This window comes from Nyctibius grandis, chromosome 8, assembly GCF_013368605.1.
Source record: "Nyctibius grandis isolate bNycGra1 chromosome 8, bNycGra1.pri, whole genome shotgun sequence".
Classification (NCBI taxonomy): domain Eukaryota; kingdom Metazoa; phylum Chordata; class Aves; order Nyctibiiformes; family Nyctibiidae; genus Nyctibius; species Nyctibius grandis.
Window position 1 is genome coordinate 47,971,581 of NC_090665.1, and position 24,419 is coordinate 47,995,999.

General features: G+C 52.5%; 2 protein-coding genes across 3 annotated transcripts in view; both read left to right on the forward strand.

Annotated features, from left to right (window-relative positions):
- On the forward strand, positions 1-10,312 carry AK4 (adenylate kinase 4). Its single transcript, XM_068406361.1, has 5 exons — positions 1-180; positions 5,370-5,489; positions 7,216-7,388; positions 7,734-7,852; positions 8,496-10,312. The coding sequence occupies exons 1-5, from the start codon at positions 36-38 to the stop codon at positions 8,608-8,610; spliced, it is 672 nt and encodes a 223-aa protein (XP_068262462.1). The 5' UTR covers positions 1-35; the 3' UTR covers positions 8,611-10,312.
- Positions 10,313-13,397: 3,085 nt separating this feature from the next.
- DNAJC6 (DnaJ heat shock protein family (Hsp40) member C6) overlaps positions 13,398-24,419 on the forward strand; it is a 51,022-nt gene continuing 40,000 nt past the window's right edge. Inside the window, exon 1 of one of the 2 annotated variants that reach the window (XM_068406083.1) lies at positions 13,398-13,547. Coding sequence is in view for 1 of the 2 variants with exons in the window: in XM_068406082.1 (XP_068262183.1) it covers positions 24,177-24,417 (241 nt within the window). In the remaining variant the exon portion in view is untranslated. Of the gene's footprint in view, positions 13,548-24,176; positions 24,418-24,419 lie in introns of those variants that run through there. The other variant, XM_068406082.1, reaches the window with a different exon arrangement.

Sequence of the window (24,419 nt, forward strand, 5' to 3'; positions counted from 1 at the left end):
GCGCCGGGAGCCGCGCCGCGCTCCCGCAGCCGGCCATGGCCTCCAAGCTGCTGCGGGCTGTGGTGCTGGGACCCCCCGGCTCCGGCAAGGGGACGGTGTGCGAGAGGATCGCCCGCAGCTTCGGGCTCCAGCACCTCTCGAGCGGGCAGTTCCTGCGGGAGAGCCTCGGCGGCGGCGGCGGTGAGTGCCCTGCGGGGCCGCCCCGGCGGGGACCGGCGGGGACCGGCGGCCGGGGGTCTGCAGCCCGGGGCGGCGGTGGGGATGGGATGGAGATGGGGATGGGGATGGGGATAGGGATGGGGATGGGGATGGGGATGGGGATGGGGATGGGGATAGGGATGGGGATGGGGATGGGGACCCCCCCTCAGATCGCTGCGGGTTTTCTTCCCGTGGGGTTGGCACAGCTCATTCATCGCCTGCTCCCTCCAGCCTGAGCTCACGGAGCTGCCCGATGATGATCTTTAAGGTCACTTCCAACCGAAACCATTCTGTGATTCTATGGATAAAAGTGGGGTCTGATGCCGCGGGGAGCCGTGGGGTGGGTGATGGTTTCACCCCTGCGCCGGGTGGGTACGGCTCCGGAGAAGCTGGTACAAATAACCTGCTGGTTAACAACAGCGTCCAGGGCTGCGGGGTGGATGGTATTAATAACTTCATCCTGCCTCAGGTGGTCGTACAGGAACGGGGTGAAAACTGCGAAGCGGTGGACGGCAGATGGCTGAAATGCCGGGGGATGCTGTGCCCGCGCAACGCCCGCGGTGGGAGGGATGGATTGGGAACGTGCGTTCGTCCACGGGGGAAACCTCGCTGGGAAAATTGCTGTGGGGCATGGGGTGCTGTGGCCGGGTGCCACGTGTGCCGTGGGGTGTTACAGGGTGCTGGTGCGTGTCCTCCGCTCCTCATGAAACTCCCTTCCAGAAAGCAGAGAGGGGGATGAGGTGGGTGTCAGCACCCACCCTGCACAGGTCACCTCCCCGAGACTTGGCTTCTCGGGGCTTGGAGCAGAGAGGGGCTTGGGGCTTGGGCACCCCCGGGCAGGGTGATCCTGCGTGCAGGGATCCGTGGCTCTCTGCTGCTGCCCGTCCTGTGTTTGACATCGAGACCCAAAGCCCTTGGGGGAACCGATGGTCTTCGCTGTGTGTGCACCCCGGGCAGCGCTGTCGGCTGGTGAGATGCTCCCAGATGTGTTTAAGAAAAGGCTGGACATGGCACTTAGTGCCCTGGTCTAGTTGACAGGGTGGTGCCAGGGCAACAGTTGGACTCGATGAGCTCAGAGGGCTCTTCCAACCTGGTTGATTCAGTGATTCCCCGGCCCTGGCGAGGCTCGGGAGCAGGCGTGCTGCGCCCCAGCTTGGGGTTCCTCTGCGGCTGCCATTAGGCAATCCCAGCGTCTGGCTTTTCCCAACAGCTCCTTCTCTCCTCTGCTAACGTGTGAAACACCAACCCAGAGGGGAAGCTGACTCAGGAACGGTAAAACGACATCGATACAAAACAAGCTGAGAGAACCCCCAAGTTATTTCCCTTTTAGAAGGATAACAAAAAGAGGGAGGAAAAAAAAAGGGAGGGTAAAGATTTGGAGAGTGCAGGCATTACGCACAGCCCTGTGCTGGTCACGCATTTAAAAATATCCAGATTTCCTTTTATAAATAAAAAGGACAATAATATTTCCTTTGGAGGGAGGCTCAAAATGAGGAAAATTCTGTTGACTGCTTTGGCTGAAGGACAAAACGCCCGGGTGAAAAGCAAGCAGAGGTGCGGTGTGGTGAGACTGCGTGCCCACCCAGGAACTCCCACGATCAAGGTCTAGACAAGTGGCTTTCCTGGATTTTATATTTCAGTTCAGACTCTTGCTGTGGAGGTTCTCTGGGGACGCTGGAGAAGGAAGAAGAGGCCGTGAACGGAGTTAGCTGGAGGTGTTTCCCAAAGCGCGTCGGCTAAATTCAGTTTCCCAAAGGAAAAATGTGGGCAAAATTACTCAGGAGTAAATCAGCCTTAGTCTGGCAGAGCTGGCGTGGCGTTCAGGTCCCACCTTTGCCTCAGCCTCTGCTCACAGCCCTCAGTAAGCTGCAGCTATTTGCTAATTTTTTTTTTTTGCTGTTTGCTTTGGACAAGCTGTTACACGACGGCGCCGCGGCGTGCCAGCTCCGGGGGAAGCTACGTGGAAGAAGACTCTGCCTGAGTTTATCATCTGCACCACTGGCTTTGCGTTTAGGGGAGCTGGCACCCTTCGGTACACACAGCTGCTCTGCTGTAGAAAAGGGCCTTTTAAGGTCTTTTGGAAGACTTAGAGCCTGTGTTTTTGGTGCTGGAGGGTGGTGAGCAATTTCCTTGACCCGTACTTGCACCAGTACCCAGGTGGTTGTCTCTGGTGTTGGCAGCACCCTGGGGGCAGGACCCAGCAGTTCATTTGCACCACAACTTAATTTCTTTGCCCAGTGGCTCTGGCTGAGGGTCCACATCCCCCCAGGGACACGGCGGTTTCCCCTGGCACTGGCTGCCACCCCATAACAGACCCCGCTGTCCATGCAGCGACTGGGTCATGGCCCAAATTTGGGGCCACAGACTCCAGCTCCCCGAAGTGACGTCCAGCCAGCGGGGACAGGGTGGGAGCGAGGGCCCTGGATGCAGTGTCTGCAGCAGGGACGAGGTGCCAGGCTCCCAAAACCGGGGTGACATCTGGCCCCAACCAGCCAGGGTTGTTGCAAAGGTGCGCAGGCGGCTGTGGTCGGTGCCCTATTAACCACCCGGGGTTTCTCCTCGCCGTTAACTCCAGATCGCATGGCTGTAGCCTAAATAAAAAAAAATCACGTAGGAGGTTGCGCCGCGGGGCAGAAAGTCCGGGGTTATCGTGTGGGGTCTGGAGGCTGCCAAGCGCCGTGTTTGGGAACAGCGTCTCCTCCAGCCCTGCCTCGTCCCGGGTGGCTGTTTTGTTGCTCGTGGCCTCGGGGGCAGGAGATGTCCCTCGGGGCTGTAACTGTGTTGCTTTGATAAGGAGGGAGGGCTGCAGGTCAGGGTCGTGTGGGGGAAGCCACAGAGAGCTCCAAGTCCCACGCGTTAAAGGGCAGATTAAACCCGCAGTCATTAGATTAATGGGATTAAGCCCGTGAGTCAAAAGGCTGTTTTGCACAGAGCTCAGCGCCCGCCGGCCTGGCTCGGGCAGCACGAGCAGCGTCTAAGGAGCGCCTTGCTACCTGGAGTAACCACAGAGCAATGCATGCAGCCCCTCCCTGGTAGCAATGGGGGTGTTGGTGTTTGCGTGGGTGCTGTCTGGGAGCAGTCAGCACCCTGTGCCGGTGCGTGGACCCCCGTGCAGGCCATGTGAATAAATATTAAAAAATGTAGGCGGATGCAATAATATTTAGGACCTAGCAGGTCTCCGTGCTGGTTGCGTAAGCCACCAGGTATTGTTTCCATCCCCGCGTCCTTTGCTTCCCCAAGCAGGAGAGCTGCCAGCAGCACTGCCGACGTACGGGCCATGACAAAACACTTGTCACTGAAAAAGGTCTGGGGGGTCTGACCTATGAGGAACGGCTGAGGGAGCTGGGGGTGTTTAGCCTGGAGAGGAGGAGGCTCAGAAGTGACCTTAGTGCAGTCTACAACTACCTGAAGGGAGGTTGTAGCGCAGTGGGAGTCGGCCTCTTCTCCCAGGCAACCAGCACTAGGACAAGAGGACGCAGCCTCAAGCTTGGCCAGGGGAGGTTCAGGTTGGACATTAGGAAGCATTTCTTCTCAGCAAGGGTCATTAGCCATTGGAAGGGGCTGCCCAGGGAGGTGGTGGAGTCACCATCTCTGGAGGGGTTTAAGAAAAGCCTGGACATGGCACTTAGTGCCCTGGTCTAGTTGCCATGGTGGTGTCAGGGCAGTGGTTGGACTCGATGATCCCCGAGGGCTCGTCCAACCTCATTGATTCTGTGATCTGCTGTGCCCCAGCTGCAATAAAATATAAGCAGAATAAACCCTTATGGCAGCGGCTGCCCGGGTGGTGCCAGGCTGCGGTGAAGGTGGATCCAGACACGGTGTTACCTGGGCAGAAACCGCCGCTGGCTTCTCCTCCAGCTGTGTGATGCCTCGTAAGCTGTATTTACCTTGCAGTTACACTGCAATTATGTTCTCAAGGATTTGATCTTGGAAATAATTTTCTTATCTGAGCGTATCTGAAGCCTTAAAGCCCTTTGGATGCGAAGCCGTCTCCTGCTTTCAGAAACTTTGTGCCTATGACCCAAACGCTGCCAGATCTCCAAGTGTTGCTTAAATGCATCATTTGTCCTCATGTCTCTGCTGGAAACTTCTCCTCCGAGGCACAAGAACGTGCACCTGTGGCTCGGTGCATACAGGAACAGGCGTTATTGGTGTCCAGTGTCTGGCACTGACATTGCTTCAAAGCCAGCAGTGAGCCAGGCAGCGGGATGTTGGCCAGATCTGCGGTCCGGGGTGGGGTGACCATCCTGCCATCAGAGGTGCGTGGGGGTTGGCTGCATCCCTTGCAGCTGGTCCAGTGTCTTCTCCTCCCCCTCTACTCTGCCCTGGTGAGGCCGCATCTGGAATATTGTGTCCAGTTCTGGGCCCCTCAGTTCAAGAAGGACAGGGAACTGCTAGAGAGAGTCCAGCGCAGAGCCACGAAGATGATTAAGGGGGTGGAACATCTCCCTTCTGAGGAGAGGCTGAGGGAGCTGGGTCTCTTTAGCTTGGAGAAGAGGAGACTGAGGGGTGACCTCATTAATGTTTATAAATATGTCAAGGGCAAGTGTCATGAGGATGGAGCCAGGCTCTTCTCAGTGACATCCATTGACAGGACAAGGGGCAATGGGTGCAAGCTGGAACACAGGAGGTTCCACTTAAATTTGAGGAAAAACTTCTTTACGGTGAGGGTGACCGAACACTGGCACAGGCTGCCCAGAGAGGTTGTGCAGTCTCCTTCTCTGGAGACATTCAAAACCCGCCTGGACGCGTTCCTGTGTGACATGATCTAGGCAATCCTGCTCCGGCAGGGTGGTTGGACTCAATGATCTCCAGAGGTCCCTTCCAATCCCTAACATTCTGTGATTCTGTGATTTGGGACACTTAATATCCGTGCCAATGTCACCCATAACCACACTGATGCCATCTCCAGAACCAAAGGAGCTCCGTGTGTCCGGCGTGGCAGGGCCGGTGCCGGTGCTGGCTGGCGGGGCTGCGAGGGCTTGGCTGGTGCTCGCTCTGTTCCTGCTCTTGGGTATTTCAGGCATTTCCATTTCTACAGCCCCAAAAGGACCATGTGGCTGAAAAGCTCCTGGATGAGCAATTTGGGAGGACAGGCAGGATTTGAGGGGGAGCAATATTTTTTAAGTGGAAATGTCATGCTTTTTTTTTTCTTTTCTTCTCTTGAACAGAAGTTGGCGTCTTGGCAAAGCAGTACCTTGAGCGAGGCCTTCTGGTGCCGGACCACGTCATCACGCGCGTGATGCTGACGGAGCTGGAGAAGCGGCGAGAGCAGCACTGGCTGCTCGACGGTGAGCGCGCTGCCGGCGTCCCCTCCGGAGGGGAAAATCCCGACCCCCTTTAAAACATTGTTTTGCTGCTAATGGTTTGGCAGCACCACAGGAGAGAAAAACCAGAAGGTGCCTTTTGCTGGTTGTGGGAGGAGAGGCAGAGACATCTGCACATCTGCCGCCGGGTGCTCCTTCCCGCTGGCCGGGGCAGCAGCACGTGTGTGTCCAGCTGAGCCCTTGGCACGCGTCTGGGAAGGGGAGAGGTGGGTGTTTCATAAAGCAGAGCAGGGCTGGAGGGGAGCCAAGGAAAACCTCTTACCGCCTCCGTACGTGTGCGAAGGAGGGACTCATCCCAAGCCCCAGAGTCACCCGAGGTGCGGGCGGGGAAGATGCTGAGAGCAAACAGTCCGTGTATACAGAGAGGAGACTGAGCCGGTTGATTTGTAACAGACTTGGGCTTTGGGAGAGCTCTCAGGCTCCTGGTAGGGAAAATACAAAACTGTTTACAACAAAGTCTGTGGTCTAGTGCCATGGACTGGATGGTGGTAGAGCCGGGCTTCTCCACGTGGTCCTGGGTGGCCCCAGAGGAGGGGTGGCTTGTGCTGGCGCTTGGGGTCCAGACGAGCTTTTCTCACCCCCGCAGGCTCCAGGGACCAGCTCGGAGTCACCCCTGGTTGTGGTCTGTGATGCTCCCACCCACTCGCTGCCTTTTCCAAACAAAAGGTACCGCCCGGTACCTTTGGAGGACGGGGGTTTCAGAGAGCTGGGTGATGGCTGTGCAAACCATTCTATCGCGATATCCTTGATGTCCTCCATGTAAACCCGCAGCGTGTTACTCATCTGTGCACAGCATTTTGTTTCCTTCAGGTTTTCCGTTGTAATTCCAGTGTTTATCTCCATTTTGTTGTTGCCTGTGCCCTCTTCCTTGCCTCCAGCCCCTGCACCAGGCACGACTTTGTAGGAGAACATGAGCCCATGGCGACCCGTGTGTTGTATTTCGTGAGTCAGTGCTGGAGGAGCTATTTTTTATAGTAGCCATATGGTGGATGCGTGTCTTTAACACCGCTTGAGTTGTAGCGAGGAGCTGTGGTGGTTTTGCAGCTCCAGGGCTGTGGGGTGGGTTGTCCCTCTGTACTCGGCACTGGTGAGGCCACACTTTGAATCCTGTGTCCAGTTCTGGGCCCTGCACTTCAAGAGAGATGTTGAGGTGTTGGAGCGAGTCCAGAGGAGGGCGACCAAGCTGGTGAAGGGTCTGGAGGGTCTGACCTATGAGGAACGGCTGAGGGAGCTGGGGGTGTTTAGCCTGGAGAAGAGGAGGCTCAGAGGTGACCTTAGTGCAGTCTACAACTACCTGAAGGGACGTTGTAGTGGAGTGGGAGTTGGCCTCTTCTCCCAGGCAACTAGCGATAGGACAAGAGGACACAGCCTCAAGCTTCGCCAGGGGAGGTTCAAGTTGGACATCAGGAAGCATTTCTTCTCAGCAAGGGTCATTAGCCATTGGAAGGGGCTGCCCAGGGAGGTGGTGGAGTCACCATCTCTGGAGGTGTTTAAGAAAAGCCTGGACATGGCACTTAGTGCCATGGTCTAGTTGCCATGGTGGTGTCAGGGCAATGGTTGGACTCGATGATCCCAGAGGGCTCTTCCAACCTCATTGATTCTGTGATTCTGTGTGATTCTGTTTTGGCTCCATCACCGCTCATCACATCCTCTCATGACATCCCCTTTCTGCTCTGGTGCCTGCACACAGGTTTCCCTCGGACGCTGGGGCAAGCTGAGGCGCTGGACAGCATCTGCGAGCTGGACCTGGTGATCAGCTTGAACATCCCCTTCGAGACGCTGAAGGACCGCCTGAGCGCCCGCTGGGTGCACCCGGCCAGCGGGAGGGTGTACAACATGGACTTCAACCCCCCCCACGTCCAGGTAAGAGCCCGCAGCGTCGCGTCAGTGGCGGCTGGGAGCAATTTGCAGACGGAAAACATCAGAGAAGCCTTTCTCTGTGTGAGCTGAGGTCGTGCAAAAGCAGTGGGGAAGAAACCCCAGGTAGGAAGTGCTGAGCACCGGAGGGCTTTGCCCTCGGGAACCAGCCTGAAGCAGTTGTGCTAAACATTAATTAGGCAAATGGGATTTATGTTAAATGCGGTCCAAGGGTGCTCCATCGATGTGGAGCAGGACGAGGCGTTTGGCAGCGGTTGCGTGGCTGGGAGCTGCAGCGTGGGTGATGGGGCTGGTGGCTGTGTCCCCTCGATGGTGTGTGCCTTCCCCCAGGGCGTCGATGACCTGACGGGCGAGCCCCTGGTCCAGCGCGAGGACGACAAGCCCGAGGCCGTTGCTGCCAGGCTCAGAAAATACAAAGATGCTGCCAAGCCAGTAATAGAGTTATACAAGTGAGTTGGACCGTGCGAATAAATCACAGTGTGCCTGTGAAAACAGGCACGAGGGCTGTTTCCACCAGCCAGCCCTGTGTCCCCACCCTGACATCCCAGGGAGCCCTGCCCGTCCCCTTTGTCACCGAGCCACAGCCTGGTTGGGGTTGGGAGGGACCTCTGGAGATCACAGAATCACAGAATCAATGAGGTTGGAAGAGACCTCTGGGATCATCAAGTCCAACCATTGCCCTGACACCACCATGGCAACTAGACCAGGGCACTAAGTGCCATGGCCAGGCTTTTCTTAAACCCCTCCAGAGATGGGGACTCCACCACCTCCCTGGGCAGCCCCTTCCAATGGCTAATGACCCTTGCTGAGAAGAAATGCTTCCTAATGGCCAACCTGAACCTCCCCTGGCCAAGCTTGAGATCATCTGGTCCAACCCCCTGCCAAAGCAGGGTCACCTAGAGCATGTTGCACAGGGTCACGTCCAGGAAGGTGTTAGTAGCTCCAGAGAAGGAGACTCCCTCCTCTCACCCACAAAGCCCTTGGTGAGCTTCCAGCCTGGCTGGGCTGTCCCTGCCAACGGCCAACCTGCCTGCAGATAACCCCGTCCTCAGGAAGGGCTGGTGCTGACCTCTCCTCCCACGTCTCTTCCAGGAGCAGGGGCATCCTTCACTCCTTCTCGGGGACGGAGACCAACAAGATCTGGCCGTACGTGTATGCCCTGCTTTCCAGCAAGATCCCACCTGTTCTCTCGGACGACGAGAACTAAAGAGCTTGTGCCAAGGACCAAGAGTTAATTCCATCATGGGTTTGGTTTCTCAGCGTGGTGCTGGGGCTGTGCTCGGATTAGGCGATTGGTGGTATCTGACGTCCCTTCCCTGGGTATACTGGGTGGCATCGGTGGATACACAGTTATATCCAGTATCACGGCAAAAACATCTTTACTTACAAGGTCAAGTCTGCTAGAATAAGGTTTTTTTTTTCTCTTTTGAGGCTCTAAAGTATTCCTGCCTACGGTCCAAGTACTCACACAGGTCAGTGATGCAAACCTGGGCGATGGTCACCACACATCTTGCCGTGATGCCCTTGCCCCACCTGTACAAACCCCCGTCTCTATTTGAGCCTACAATGTGCCATCCCGTTGCTCCACGGTACCGTTTACTGCAGATTACTCTCTAGATTGTTTTTTTTTAATATAAATTTTCTATTAAATTTATTTCTCAGAGAAATAAAGCTCTAAAAAAGCAAGCCTTAGCCCCGTGGGAATTGGTGAGCAACGTGGAAAATGTGAAGTTCACATTTCCAGCATTAATACACATAAAAGAGGGACCACACGGGAGGTAAAACACGCACTCGTGCTCCTCCCATAGAGAGAGGTGAAACCCCTGTCCCCAAAAGCTGCTGTACAGTCTAGTTTTTGTGAGCTGCTGTGACACTGAGCAGGATCTGTGCCGGGGATGAGCTGCTTTGTGCTTACCTTGTTTATAGCTTTTCATCCTACAAGATATAGTCGTGTTAGAAGAGTTTCTCCCAAAGATGTATTTTAATGTGGTGGCTGGAGTGGCTTTTCTCAACTGGAAGTGCTCTGCCCCTCTTTGGTGGGAGGATGCAGTGCCGAAGCAATGGGGATGTTCTTTCCGTCTCCTTGAGTTGCCTTATTTTATAGACTATATATTTAAGAAAAAAAGCGAGATGTGTATTTTTAAAGGTTTAAAAAAAACAAAAAGTGATGAATTTCAGCATCGACTTTGGTCCTTTCCATCCCCCCCCGGAGCTCCCGGGCTGGGAGGATGCACATCTTCCACCCTGAAATCCTATTTAAGAGAGATTTTTAGATTTTTCTCATGACCCTCAGACGAAGGTCTGGGCTGTTTTTAAACACACATCTAGAAATAGCCAAAATGTGTGCGCTGTTTTCATTCTAACAGTGGTGGGCAGGAGGGGAGGAGATGATGGGGGGGGTTTTTAGGCTATAAAAGTGGCTCTGCTGGGCAGGGGGCTGCGCCCCGCTTTCCCTTGCCTGGCTCTTGGGTCTCATCCTTCCCTGCCCCGTGCAGGACAGGGCTCGCAGGTGTCTTTGCCCCAGAAGAGCCGCCCGAGCACTTGTTTTAAAGGCTTTGAGCCTTGTAGTAGATGTAGATATCCCACGACTGTGCATGCATCGAGCCCTCGGGATGGATTTTTCTACAAGAACTGTCGTACGGTGCGTTTTCATAGACCAAATACCGGCAGGGATGAGTGTCCCTCGCCGTTCCTCCTCCCCTTTGGTACTTTACTGTGAACCTCACACCTTTTCTAACGCCGCAGCAATTTTGTACCGACCCAAGACCCTGCGCGGAGGGAGGAGTGTCTCCCCACGCGCGGGGCACCCGGTGCGTCACACCGAGCTTTCTTCCTGGAGTATCTTCCCGGTGAATCGCTGCAGCCATGTTACTGCTCAAAAGATGTCAATAAAACTTTTCTCCTGCTTATCCCTGTGCTGGCAGAGTCTGTGTGTGAGTTAGACCTGAGCCCTTGTTTCCAGGCACTGGAAGGTGCTAGAAGGTCTCCCCAGAGCCTTCTCTTCTCCAGGCTGAACAGCCCCAGCTCTCTCAGCCTGTCTCCAGAGCAGAGGGGCTCCAGCCCTCTGAGCATCTCCGTGGCCTCCTCTGGACTCGCTCCAACAGCTCCGTGTCCTTCTGTTGGGGGCCCCAGAGCTGGACGCAGCACTGCAGGGGGGGTCTCACAAGAGGGGAGCAGAGGGGCAGAATCCCCTCCCTCGCCCTGCTGGCCACGCTGCTGGGGATGCAGCCCAGGGTACGGTTGGCCTTCAGGGCTGCAAGCGCACGTTGCCGGCTCATGGTGAGCTTCTCATCAAATATCAATTAAAAAGCCAGTTCTGACAGCGTGGATGAAGCCGGTCGCTCCTGCCCTCCCATCCTTGTTGCACATAAAGTGGTTTTTATTTTCCTCTTTAACTTCCCCCAATACAAGTAACAGAGAGCATCAGGCACAGCAGGGCTCTGGCTGTTGCCTGTGCCCCGTGTCATCCGTCACATGTATTTTGGGAGAGGGAATTAAAAGCCGTAACCTGAAGTGCCTCCACCCATCACTACTGCCTTGCAGATGCAATCGCTTTTTGCTTTTATCTTTAATTCCTATATAGCAGCTCAGGACCCTCGGTCCCGTGTTTGGAGTAAGCAGAGACTCAGAAATTATTAGGAGAAATAAAAAAAAGGGTGATAAGCAGCAAACCTGCTGCCCGGGAGGTGAGAAAGCAGAGGCACGGCCGAGGGTTGACCTCAAAAAGGTTGGAGGTCAAAAAGCAGAGGAATATGTGAGGAGTGTGAAGATGAAGCTGGGACCAAAGCCCTGGCTTAGGTTTGCGGGGCTGCTAAATGTGTCTTTGAACTTCAGAACAACGCTGAAAGCTTTGACATCCCCACCTTCCTGTATGTACTGTGCAACATCGATCCCTTCACGTGAGGTTTGTACTATATTAGTCTTTATTTGCTTTCTGCACTCCACGCTGCTTGTTTACAGCCGGGTTATTTTAACTTGTCCCTTCCCCTACCTGTCCCTGGAACCTTGAGCTCCTCTGTCATTTCCCCATCAGCCATCACTCTGCTCTGCTTCCCCTGGGTGTCCTGCAGTGGGATTCACACTCCTGGGATGCTCTGACGCCGTAGGGATGGGGGATCCCCAAGGGAGAGAACTGGAATTACTGATAGTGCCATTCCTTGTAACCCCATTGCATCTGTAGTTATGCAGTGATAAAGATTTGGGGGCAATTAATAGCATGTTTGTAGCATCAGCTAGTGCTGGCCTTCCTGGGTACCCAGGGAAGTGCCTCGACCCACACGCCACCCCGTTCCCAGCCCTGCAAAGCTCTGCCACGCCGCGTCCCCGCTGAGTCCGTCCGCAGGGTTTAACCTTCTCCAAAAAGCAAAAAAAAATCAGGGGGAGGGGAAAAAAAAAAAGATTGCTGAGGTTTGCAGTGGCTGGCTCAGACCTGCAGGCTCCAGATCCCACTCCATGCCACATTTTAGAAGATGTGACATGTCTGCCTCCATCCTCATCCTTTCCTGAGTCTCCGTAATCCCAACTAGAAGCTGGCCGGCCGCGGTTCCTGGGCACCGGCGTGTCCCAGCCCGTGGTGGCCATCACCCCGTGACCTGGGACTGCCACCGAATGTCGAGCGTCCAGCCCACAGCCGGGCTCCCCACCGCTCTGCCGCAGGAGCCCGGAGAGGAGGAGGATGCCCGGGTCTGAGAGGCGAGGTAAGGAGAGCTCAGCCGGGAGCGGGGCGCGATGGCAAACGAGCAAGACACGGTGCATGATCAAACGGGGGATGTTGTTTATGGCAAATTTGTGCTGAGTAATCGTGGGGAAGGCACACTGGGCTCCTGCGGCACGGGGGAAGCAAAAAACCCTGCTCTAAAGCAAAACATCCTGCTTTAAAGCCGTGTTATATAATGGGTTTGAGGGAAGGGGTCGCACCGAAAAGGGCTTCTCTTGGCGGTGGAGCACATCTCGCTGTCTGATGGCAAGCTGAGGGGCTCGGGTACATCAATGTACCTGGGCATGGAGCATTTTACCCCCTCGAGCTGCCTCCTGCTACCCCCATAACTCCGTGCACAACGCGAGCATCTCTTCTCGCACCCCAAAATAGGTGTGTGTGTGTTTTAGGACTATTTGTGCATATTACCTCCAATGAGGAAAACCAAAGTGATTTTCTGTTGTGCATATTACCTCCAAAACAAAGTGATTTTCAGGCTCAGGATAACAATTGTAGGTTATATCTGGCCGTGGCTGTGCTTCCCACAGGAAGGGTAACGGGGTGTATATGTAAGCATAGAGCTGCTGCTCTGAGATACTGATACCCAGCCCTCCGCAGCGCATCCACTGTGGAGCTGACCTTCAAGCCCCCCCCGTTTTATCATGCTGAGACAACCACAGAGCTGCATTCCCTTTAAAAACCCTCCCTCAGGCCAGAAAAGAGAAAAAAAAAAATACATAGCTAAATGCATAGCCTATTGCATTTGCTCCAGTGCTGCTGAGGCAGCCCCGGGAGGGGATGGCGGGGATGGGGCGGCCATCGGGGCTGCCCGTGCCCCACGGCACCGTGGCTTCACGTGGGTGCTCGTCCCCCCTCGGCATCGCCATGACATCAGATCAGGAAATATTTAATGTCTTGCTGATGTATTCGTGGCTGTCATTACTACAGTCTTATTTTGGGTACTGCCAAGGAGAGGGAGGAGGAGGAGGAGGAGGAGGAGGAGGAGGAGGAGGCGGAGGGCAAGGAATATTTTGGACAGGCCCCCAGGTCTGCAAACTACAGACTTAATTTACCTTCTGCATTCGGACTAGAGCCTCCATCTTCTGATATCCCTTCGAGTGTGGATTTCTCTTAGTCATAGCCTTCCCCAAGAAAAAAAAAAATATAAATAAATCAAACCAACCCAGCTGTACCGCGGCGCTCAGACGGCACAGGCAGCGCGAAGGCAACCCAGGCTGCACTATATTTAGGCACCGTGACACAGCCGGCTTGTTTATGGTCCCAGAAAGGCTCCCGGCCGGTGGATGCAGCACTTGGGAGCTGCAGCCTTTAAGGAGGAACCGTGTTTTGTCCTTGAGCGGCGGGTTCTTCCCGCGCGCCAACGTTTAATTGCTGCCCCGACTGATCCGCCCCGCCGGCGGCTTGGCCCTGCTGCCCGTTAATCCCACGTGAGTCCTCAAAGTGGGATTTTATTTTTTTGGGGGGGTATTTGTAAAATCCATCCTGCTTTGCTGCAAAACTGCGTGGGAAAGGGAATCGCTGGGAAGCGTGGTGGTGGAGAGGGTGGTACCCAGGTGTGCTGCCCAGGGTTTGGGGTCAAGAGGGGGCTGTTGGGGCTCGCGGGCTCCCTGCTGACACTGCAGGGTTGTGTTTTACAACACCCCAAGATCTGCTTGGGTGGCTGAAATTCACTTTGCAAAGGCAATTAGCATCGCCAGCGTGCGAGGGATGCAGCAAGAAACCTAACCTGAGCACCAGTAGTGAACGGCCGGACCCAAAGGGGTGGCTGAACCTAACCTGAGCATCGAGAACCATAGAGCCACAGAGTTGTTTTGGTTGGAAAAGACCTTTAAGATCATCAAGTCCAACCATTAACCCAGCGCTGCCAAGCCCACCACTAACCCATGTCCCTCAGCACCACTAAACCATGTCCATTAACCCAGCACTGCCACCTGCTTTTTCAGGGGTGGGTAAAGCAGCCATGGGAAGCTCTCAACATTAAAATGCTATAAATATTCCTTTTTATTATTTATATTAAATTAGAAAGAATATTTTATGCAGTCTTACAGTAGTTTACATGACAATAGTACACAAGGCCCTGTTTTGATAGGTGCTGTAAACAACATATGGATTTCTTTCTCCTGAATAAGTTCTTGTTTTCAGTAACCAGAAATAATTTACATCCCTGAATCATGGCTGGGAGGCAGAAAGACAGAGAAACTGGGTGTGCAGAACAAAATCATGCAGGGAGACTGAGGTGAGGGCCAGAATTTTCTCCAAATCCTCTGAAATGGGGTTTTTTGCCATGCAGGAAACTTGTGAAGTTTATTCCCTTCCCCAGACCATGTTTTGAAGCAGAAAAAAAATGACCCTGGAGAAGAGGAGGCTCAGAGGTGACCTTAGTGCAGTCTACAACTACCTGAAGGGAGGTTGTAGCGCAGTGGGAGTCGGCCTCTTCTCCCAGGCAACTAGCGATAGGACAAGAGGATGCAGCCTCAAGCTTTGCCAGGGGAGGTTCAGGTTGGCCATTAGGAAGCATTTCTTCTCAGCAAGGGTCATTAGCCATTGGAAGGGGCTGCCCAGGGAGGTGGTGGAGTCCCCATCTCTGGAGGGGTTTAAGAAAAGCCTGGCCATGGCACTTAGTGCCCTGGTCTAGTTGCCATGGTGGTGTCAGGGCAATGGTTGGACTCGATGATCCCAGAGGGCTCTTCCAACCTCTGTGATTCTGTGATTCTGTGATTCTGTGCAGTAGGGTGCAGGCAGGCTCCCCAACTCCACACACATTTACTCCTGGCATTAATTTTCCACCCCAACATATTTTTTTTAAGCTGTGTAAGCTGAAGCACATCCACGCAAAGCTCCCAGCCTGGGAGCCACACGGCATCGTTATTTTAAAGCCATGTGGTATAGACCAGCCCCTGCAATATTACTTTCTGAGTTAACAGACATGACGATAAATTCTTTCCTGCCCTAAATGGTGTTGAAAACCTAAGCTGGATCTGGGTGGAGCCATGAGTTTCCCCCAGCTCCATCACCTGCCCCTCGCTCAGGGCTGTTTGCAGCCTGGGGGAGAACAGCTCTCGCTGAGCTCCGACAGCAGCACGGGAGGCATCGCCAGGAGAGGAAGATTGCTTTGAATCCTTTCTGCTGAGTCAAGCACGCTTCATCGGGCCGTTCATGAGGCTCTTCTATTGCCTGGTGCCTTGAAGGCATCTCAGCGATGAATTCCCAGACGAGGGATGGAGCTGTGGGATCCACAAGAAGCTGATTCAGTCAGTGTTGTAGGAAATAGCAAAGTGGGTTTTGTCACCTTTCATGGTGTAAATGGGTCACCAGGAGAAGGACGGGGGTGTTTGTACCCAGCCCCGCTCCCTGCCTTGCTTAAAGGGGCTGTAACATCACTGAGGCCCAGACCTCTGGCTCCTCCACCACTGCATCAGTTAGGTGTGATGCAGGACCTCTACGTCAGTAGATACTGTGAGCTGAGACACACACCATTTTTTAATGTTTTATACAGCAGCCAGAACACAAAGCTCTAATAATATAATTTTTCCTATTGGTATTAGACAAAAAATAGGCTACCAAAATCTGTAAGAAGGTAGAATCACTTTAATGGGGATGTGTTGGGTTTCGGGCAAACCTCCCTGTGCTATCAGACTCACCTGTATCTTCCAACCCTTCATCAGCCAGACCTTACTTACATAGCCACCCAAGAGAAACCCTCACTTTGAAGCTTGGAGTGAGGGTACTCATCCCCTGGCCCGTTCCCCCAAGGGAAACCCTCATCCCATACATCCTAAAATGAAGCAGCAATGGGAGTGGGCGAGGTGCCAGCTATGATTTCCCTTTTGTTTCCATGGAAAGACTCACGGTGTTGAGGGGTTGGAGGTATCTGAGAGCAATGACCTGACTATTTTCATTACACTATTTGCTGCTGGAGTCTGACCCTGAGCACAGCAGCAGCAGCTGAAGCTACTCCATGATTACTCGCTTGTATAATTTTTCTCCTTGTTTTTACCACCAGCCCTTTTTCCACTGCAAACTATAACGTGCTGAAAAAGAAATTCAAAATTACACTTTGGACTTTTTCTGTGTGTTTAAAAATACAAAGATCTGGGCATTATATTGTTTTAAATGCAAGTGCTAGTGCAAGCTGCAGCTATGCATTGTAAGTGCCTGAGCTGAGTAAGTCAGCTTTGTAACTCCAAGTTGCATGAGGCCAGGTTCAATATAAAGCTGAGATTTTTCTGAGGTACCAAATATGGGCCCACCTCTGTCTCAGTTAATGAATGTAGGACTTTGCTTGTTGCTAACGGAAATGTTTGTGCAGTGTTCAAGGCCAGGTTGGATGGGGCTTGGAGCAACCTGGTCTGGTGGAAGGTGTCCCTGCCCATGGCACGGGGTTGGAACGAGATGGTCTTTAAGGTCCCTTCCAACCCAAACCAGTCTGTGATTCTATGATTCGCCAGGGGAGGTTCAGGTTGGACATTAGGAAACATTTCTTCTCAGCAAGGGTCATTAGCCATTGGAAGGGGCTGCCCAGGGAGGTGGTGGAGTCACCATCTCTGGAGGGGTTTAAGAAAAGACTGGACATGGCACTTAGTGCCATGGTCTAGTTGCCATGGTGGTGTCAGGGCAATGGTTGGACTCGATGATCCCAGAGGGCTCTTCCAACCTGGATGATTCTGTGATTCTGTGATTCTCTGTGATTCTGAACTCGTGCCTTTTATTCTAACAGGGGTTACACATCATATATATATTTTCCAGGCTTGCAAACAGGCTTTAGGTGGGCTGTGCCCAGATTTTCCTTGGTACTTAGCCACTTACCTCACAGTGAATGGGAGATGATGAATGAACAGCAGTTAGGCAGCAAAATATCTGATTTTTACCTAAATATCTGATTTTGGCCTGAGGAATTGAATGAATGGCTGTACAGCCTCCAATTTTCCAGCAGTTTTCAGGCTGGGGACTTCCTGAGCGAACAGCGATACGCTCCTATTTAATGGCCCCTTATAGATTTGTTTTTCCCATGCGTTTCCCCACTCTCTTTGTGAAGCACGTACATTTTTAGCATCTACAACAGCCTTTGGCAAGCAGCTCCACAGCTCGGCGTTGCTGAGGAGCCAGTCAAATCCTTGAGTACTCTGCAACAAAGTCTTGAAATGAGTAAGTAAGTTGTGTATCATCCCTGACAACACTTTGACAAGACTAAAAGGCAAGAAATAAAAAATACACTGACACAGCAATACACTTAATGGTGTGTGCTATCATGGAGAGGAAAGGCTGGGGAAGGAGATAATGAGAGGCAAACACTAGTCACATCCTAAGTCACAGAATCACAGAATCAACCAGGTTGGAAGAGCCCTCTGGGATCATCGAGTCCAACCATTGCCCTGACACCATCATGGCAACTAGACCATGGCACTAAGTGCCATGTCCAGGCTTTTCTTAAACACATCCAGAGATGGTGACTCCACCACTCTTTCCAGTCACTGGAAACCAAAACAATGCTCAGCAGCCGGGCAGGCTCAGCGGTGTGGCCCAATTGATCTGGCAGGTAAGCAAGGCAAGCACAACCTTGCTGAGGTTTCTGATAGCACGGGGTGAAACTGTCCTGCTCAAACTCCTCAGATGCTCTCAGGATAATTACACTCAAATTTTGGTGCTACGACCAGAAGCAACACTTTTGTGGGAGCGGTTGCGATGCTTTCTCTGCCAGCGGTGGTCCTGCCAACAAGGGTTTCCTTCTACAGATGCCTGCATAAGGACCGTGAACACCTCTGGAATGAAATTACGGCTGTTGCTTGACAAATGCTCGTGAATATGTTCCTCAGTGTCCATCCACCAAAGGACACATTCACTGGAGCTTCAGGTGCTGAGTATTGCAGTTAGGTTTCACTACAGCAAAGGCTCAAAGCTTCCTCCGATGAAGGAAAGCAAAGGTTTGATTGAGTCTAAGACTTAAAACCAACTCCGACTTTCTCAGGACCACGTTTGCTTTTCATTAGAGATGAACAAGACAGGAACAGCCAGTTTGGAAGGTTCTGAATATCAGGGGGGGTTAACAAAGGATTAGATCATTTGACCCCCCTCTCTCCACCTGGATCCCCATAAACCAGCCCTATTTGCCCGTGGCACACCAGTAACATACCACACTGCCCCGCGCAGCCACCGCTCATCGACGGGCTCTGACAGCTCCTTACTCCTCCAGCAAACCCCGGCACAGACACACCATTCCCACGTACAGAGAAAGGAACCACATGGCCATCCTTGACTCCAATCCAAATACCGCTTATTAATTCTCAGCACAAGTCCAGATACTGCTTTGAAATCATCTTCCTGGCTCTGTGCCGAGCGCCTGGGCCCATTTTGCTGTCACATGCCTGTTCCCAGAGTAGTGCACGGCAACCGATCACAGAATCACAGAATCAACCAGGTTGGAAGAGCCCTCTGGGATCATCGAGTCCAACCGTTGCCCTGACACCACCCTGTCAACTAGACCATGGCGCTAAGATGCTCCTGGCCAGCCCATGGCACTGCCCAAGGGATGAGTGGAGCCCCCAGACGAGAGAGCAAGAAGCCCCAAAGTCATCTGTGCTTGACCTGCATCTCATCTGAGCATGGAAATGTGAAGAGCTTATCCTACAGGAGCAGGAATTGCAACGGGATGGCTCCTGGGGTTTTCTTTTGTCAGTTATTGCCACCACTACGGCCATGGAGTGTCAGGGAAGGGACCCTTACGCATCCTCCCCGATTGCCTCAGTGCATTCAGAGCCTGCGAGATTGGAGGCTGGTGCCTAGAGATAAAACACAATGATGGGAAGGCTCCTGGTAGAGGAGGGAGGGTCTGGCTAACACTACAACGGGGTAGGACTCAACCCAAGCTCAAGGCAATCCCAGATCTGGCTATTTTTAGAGAAAATGATTGTTTAGAAGACACTGGTTTTTCTAAGTTGGCCTCAGAGATGAGTTGTAAGGTGAATCCGTTAGCTGTATATCTAAAAGTTTATTCGTTGCCTCTTGTAAAGGTTGAGACTGATTTGACACTTGCTGTTTTGATGGGTAGACAAGAGGAGGTATTTGGGTTCTGGTCTTCTTCGGACAAGAACTAAAGCAAAAAGGCTGGTACCACGTAGCCTCCTGATGAGCTGAGTTAGCTGTTGTGATTCCTGAATTGGTTTAAAAAAAAAACAACAAAAAAACCCCCCTACAACTCTCTTCTGAGGTGGAATTGTTCTGGCTCTCACCATAGCTTTGCTTTTGCTCCTCACTGCGCTAAGCCTTCATCGGGAGGGAAATGCAATGCTCTTCTAAGGTGGCGAGAACCAGGTGAGTTGAATGGAGAGCAGCAGACGCAATTAAGAGGTAACACTTTCTCAAAACTAATTTGAACAACACTATATGGCTCAAGTTTTTAAGATCTTTAGTTTATGTTGGAACAGACCAGGCCAAAAATAAGATAGAAAAATTAAGATATTCTTCATCTGTGGCAGTAACGACCCACAATGCAGTGGTGTTACTCCTTACAGCTCATCTGTGCTGCTCGCTGATGGTAACTGGGGTGGTCCCAGCCCAGACAAGGAGCTTGCTGGCTGTAATCAATTCAATCTGATTTGCTCAACGAGGGTTAAACAAGCAGCTCTTATTTAAAGTGCTGGCAGCTGGGGGGGCCTTGAGCATCCTGGGGTGGAGGTGGTGGTGTCAGTGCTCTATGGGGAGGAGCGCAGTGGGACAGACCCCTCTCCCAAAAGTACAGGGAGGGGTTACTTGCTAGAATAAAATTTCTATGGGGCTGGTCTGGAAGGAAAGGCCCAACAGAAAAATGTGGGGATGCTCTTGCTTTCTTGCTGGAAGAGCACCATAGGTTCCAGGGTCAAAGCTGGCCCCTGTGGAGCACGCTTGTCCCTGCCTGGTGGGGCTGAGCTGCTGTGAGCAGGGCTGTGACCCCATGGCTCAGTGTGGTGGCTAGGGTTTAGGGTCGGTCTGTGGTTTTAGCAGGACATGGGGCTTCTGGGGCTAAATGTGACACTGAGACACAGTTGTCAGGGCTACACCCCATTAGTTTTTAGGGCAGGAAAGGCACCTGTACTACACCAAATTTCTGATGACTAGCTATAAGTGTCAAAATCTTAGGCAATACCCTGCTACCTAAGGTGTACAGCAAAGGCTGTGCTCTAGGTCTGGGTACTACACAAACACAAAAAGGTGGTGGTGGTGGTTATTTTTTTCAGACCATCAAAATTTTATCAAACTGCTTCAATTTGTCCAGGTGTTTAAGCCCCCTTCTGATGGCAGGATGGCTCCTAGCACAGCTCAGATCTGTGGTGATGTGCCAGTGTGTGATGGGGTGGGTTACTGGGCTGCTAAAGGGTTCTCCAGAACGTAACCATGCTCCTTGCGAGGTTTCAAGGAAGGTAAGCAGAGCTAAAGAGCTTGTGCTCTTTTGGGTTTTTTTGAAAGCCCATTTTATAGAGTATTTGTTATAGGAAAGTTGAAGGTATCCTAAATTCTGGAGTCTAGGTTTGGCTTCTTGCAGAAACACTTTGTGCAGGGAGAGTTCATTGTTCATTGTGGAGTAACTTTGGAAAAAATATTCAGTTTATTGCATTTTAAAGGCGTTGCTCCAGATATTAAATTAAATTTTAAGCTGTATTTGTAGTTCTCGCAACACTCCACAGTTTGAATGAATTCACGAATAATTAAGAGTATAATATTTCACCTTAACTGTTCATCTAGTTGGAGGAGAGGTGGAAAAAATGAAATTGCACCTCAGTATAGTTGGTGCTCGATTACAGCTACGAAAAGAGACTTTACCCAGGAGAGACTGCAACCCAGACAGAGAAAAGCAGACAGAGAGCTAGGGGCTGGCAAATCAATTGACTTTTCCAAGGTCAGTAATGGGGAAAGAGTTTGTATCTCTTGAGTCTCGAGCAACATACAATCCTCCTTAGCATGTCATTAACATCTCCCACAGCCTTAATGGCACCTGCCAGCCTTACCAGTCAAACTGAATACAAACATATATATTATTTTGTAGTATCATTAGCCACCGCTCAATAAATCTTCAAGGATGTTAAGGAATTTTTCTAAGTAGTTGCTTCCCTTGATCCTTCTTCTTTACTCTCATTTTTGAAAGCCACGTGCAATTTAACATTTTATTTGATTTTGGGTTTTTATACACAGCATAGTCCAGGCTGGAGCTTTGGGCTACGGTGGTGATTCCCCTTTGGGACTCCTTGGAGGGGAAGCAAGCTGTGATCCCCCAAACTCTGGGACAAATGTGGAAAGAAATGAGTAATGGATTCAACAAGGAAATGCAGTTTTTATTTTCTAAGTATGACTGTACCCTGCCTGCTGCAGACACAACAGCAGCATCAACGCTGGGTAGGAAATGTTGACCCAAAGACGTGCTGTGAGGCTCCAGTGGGCAGCGACAACGAGACTGCAGCTGAGGAAGTATAAATTCTGGACCAGCTATGGCACTTGGAGAAGGGCGAGCTGTAATTCCTGCTGCAGTCACCCTCTCCTCTTGCTTGTACCCTTTTTCCATGAGAACATTTGTGGTAGGACTTGCCTTTCGCTGCCTGATGTAGAGAGTCCCTTCAACGGTTGGACTCGATGATCCCTGAGGTGTCTTCCAACCTGGCTGATTCTGTGATTCTGTGATTCTGCAACAGACCCTTCCTGCTCACCCATGAGAGAGATTACTTCTGGATTTAGGATGTGAAGTTATCTAAGCTGAGCTGATGGATAAAGGCAGCAGAGCAGGCTAGAGAGCACAGGTGACAGTTTAAGACGGGGGATAGGTTGTGTAGGGTGTTGTGTTGTGCCAGGTTCCCCAGCTTGTTCCCTCTAACAGGCTGTAGCTGCCTCCAGTGTGAGTGTGCTTGAGTACTCATGGAAATGTTTCCTAGCCTTAATGTGCCCCCTTTACCCGAGAGCCTCTTTTTTCATGTTTAGGCTGTTGCCTGAAAAAGAAAAATAAATGCAAATCCACATTGACCCCCCCACAATTTCCCATTTTTATCCTAGAGCACAGGAACTGTTGTATCCTGGGCTTGACTAGGAGAGACTAGCAGATGTGATCCCTAGTAAAAATACCTGTGCTTCTATTTTTTCTTCATTAAGTTGCTGCATACAGTGCCAAGAGGGAGGGGGACCCATTCCTACTGACAAGCGCTGCAATCTGTGTATTCCTCCGTACAGACCGAGGTATTAAGAGCCCAGTAATGAGCGGGTAGAAAACACACAACTGTAACCTTGAGTTCAAGCTGTTACCGCTGCAAACTGTTTATGTCAGGTTAGTTCATTTTAGTTTGCTGCTTGTAAATCTGCTTGGGTTTTTCTGAGAAAATTCTGGGTCACAGATGTACCTTGCACTGTAATATAAAATTGTAGGAGTTACATAAACAACAGCACATGACCAGGTATGGTCGTACCAGATGCCCACTGCCCCGGAGCGTTAAGCAGGAAAGTTTCAGCCAAGTGTCAGTAATATTTCAAGTTCTGGTTATTGCTACAGAAGTGCTTATTGATGGTATTGCTTTAGAAGCAAACCCACACTATTTCTCTCAGCAGAGAGTACTTTGTGTCCTTTCTGTAAGAGATTGAAGGCATAACTTGTGACTGGATGCTATGGCTTCTTTTTGCCTTTTTCTCCTTAAATTAAAAAAAGGCATCCATTTAGAAGAGTTTAATAGCTGTCATTTCCTTTGGAGCATCCCTCAGTTCCTCTGCTCCATGTCAGATGAAGTTATGAGCTGCGAGCCGTGGCCGCAAAATGCATCGAGCAAGGTATGGCTCATCAGTCGTTCAAGGACATGCTTTGTGGTGGTCTAAAGTCCGTTTACATGTGAACAGCTAAGAACAGATTGTCGAGACCTAATGACCTACAAGGAACGGCTGAGGGAGCTGGGGTTGTTTAGCCTGGAGAAGAGGAGGCTCAGAGGTGACCTTAGTGCAGTCTACAACTACCTGAAGGGAGGTTGTAGTGAAGTGGGAGTCGCCCCTTCTCCCAGGCAACCAGCGACAGGACAAGAGGACACAGCCTCAAGCTTGGCCAGGGGAGGTTCAGGTTGGACATCAGGAAGCATTTCTTCTCAGCAAGGGTCATTAGCCATTGGAAGGGGCTGCCCAGGGAGGTGGTGGAGTCCCCATCTCTGGAGGGGTTTAAGAAAAGCCTGGACATGGCACTTAGTGCCCTGGTCTAGTTGCCATGGTGGTGTCAGGGCAATGGTTGGACTCGATGATCCCAGAGGTCTCTTCCAACCTGACTGATTCTGTGATTCTGTGACAGGAATGCCTCAGCAATCGGTGGCAGCGCTTCTTCAGCTGGGTGCCACCAGTGTTGATCCAGCACTTGCACGGGAAGGGGCTTGGGATGCTGCTGCGTCCCGGTGTGGTTCTGGACCCCTCCGGTCACTTGCCTGCAGACAGCCACGGTGTGACACTGACCCAGAGATGCTCTTTAGGTGTTTGGAGGCTCAGAGCAGAGCTGCTGTGCCACCCCTCCTCCTTTAGCCGGCAGGACTGGCTGTGTCAGCCCACGGCTCGGTGACCTTGGCCCGTTCCCAAGGAACGCACCTTTCACCGGCGTGACAGAGACCTTAAATGTCGATCGCTATTTCGAGACAGCTTCACGCCAGCTCTACAGCCTCACCCTCCGAGCTGGAGGACCTCTTTGGGGACAGGGGTGTGTTTGCCAGAGTGCAGGAAAAGGAAATGGTGGGATCCAGCGCTTTTTGCTCACTAATGGCTGGTGGGGGCAGAGGGGGGGGACCCCAGACCGCTCCCGCCCCTGCAGCGTTTCCAGCCCCTTATCACCTAATTAACGTGAAGATGCTGTTAGCGGGGCCCCGCCCGCCCGGCCGGTGCGGCTGCAGCCTCCGCCATTGCTTCCGGGCCCCGGAGGGGCGGGAGGGGGCGGCACCGGGGGCCCGGAGCGGGGGGGGATAAAGGGGGAGGCGGCCGCCCCGTCCCATCCCGCCCCGCCCATCCCCTCCCCTCGGGGCGGCCGCAGCACTCGCCTTCCCCCCGCTGCCCGCGGCGCCGGAGGAGGCTCCGCGCCCGCCTCGCCCATGAGCCTGCTCGGGAGCTACCGCAAGAAGCCGGGCGGTGATGGCTACGAATCCCTGCAGCTGGTGGACAGCAGCGGCGCTGACGGCGGCGGGGGCGAGCCCGGGGCCAGCGCGGCGGCGGCGGCGAGCGGCCGGAGCCCGGCGCGGCACCAGCAGCACCAGTATCACCAGTATCACCAGTACCAGCAGCACCAGCAGCCGCAGCAGCGCGCCCAGGGCGGCAGCACCATGGACAGCTCCGGT

Coding starts and splice junctions, on each gene's coding strand:
- AK4 (XM_068406361.1), top strand. CDS start 36: ATGGCCTCCAAGCTGCTGCGGGCTGTGGTGCTGGGACCCCCCGGCTCC. Junction 7,389..7,733: donor TCAACCCCCCCCACGTCCAG/GTAAGAGCCCGC, acceptor GCCTTCCCCCAG/GGCGTCGATGACCTGACGGG. Junction 7,853..8,495: donor CCAGTAATAGAGTTATACAA/GTGAGTTGGACC, acceptor CGTCTCTTCCAG/GAGCAGGGGCATCCTTCACT.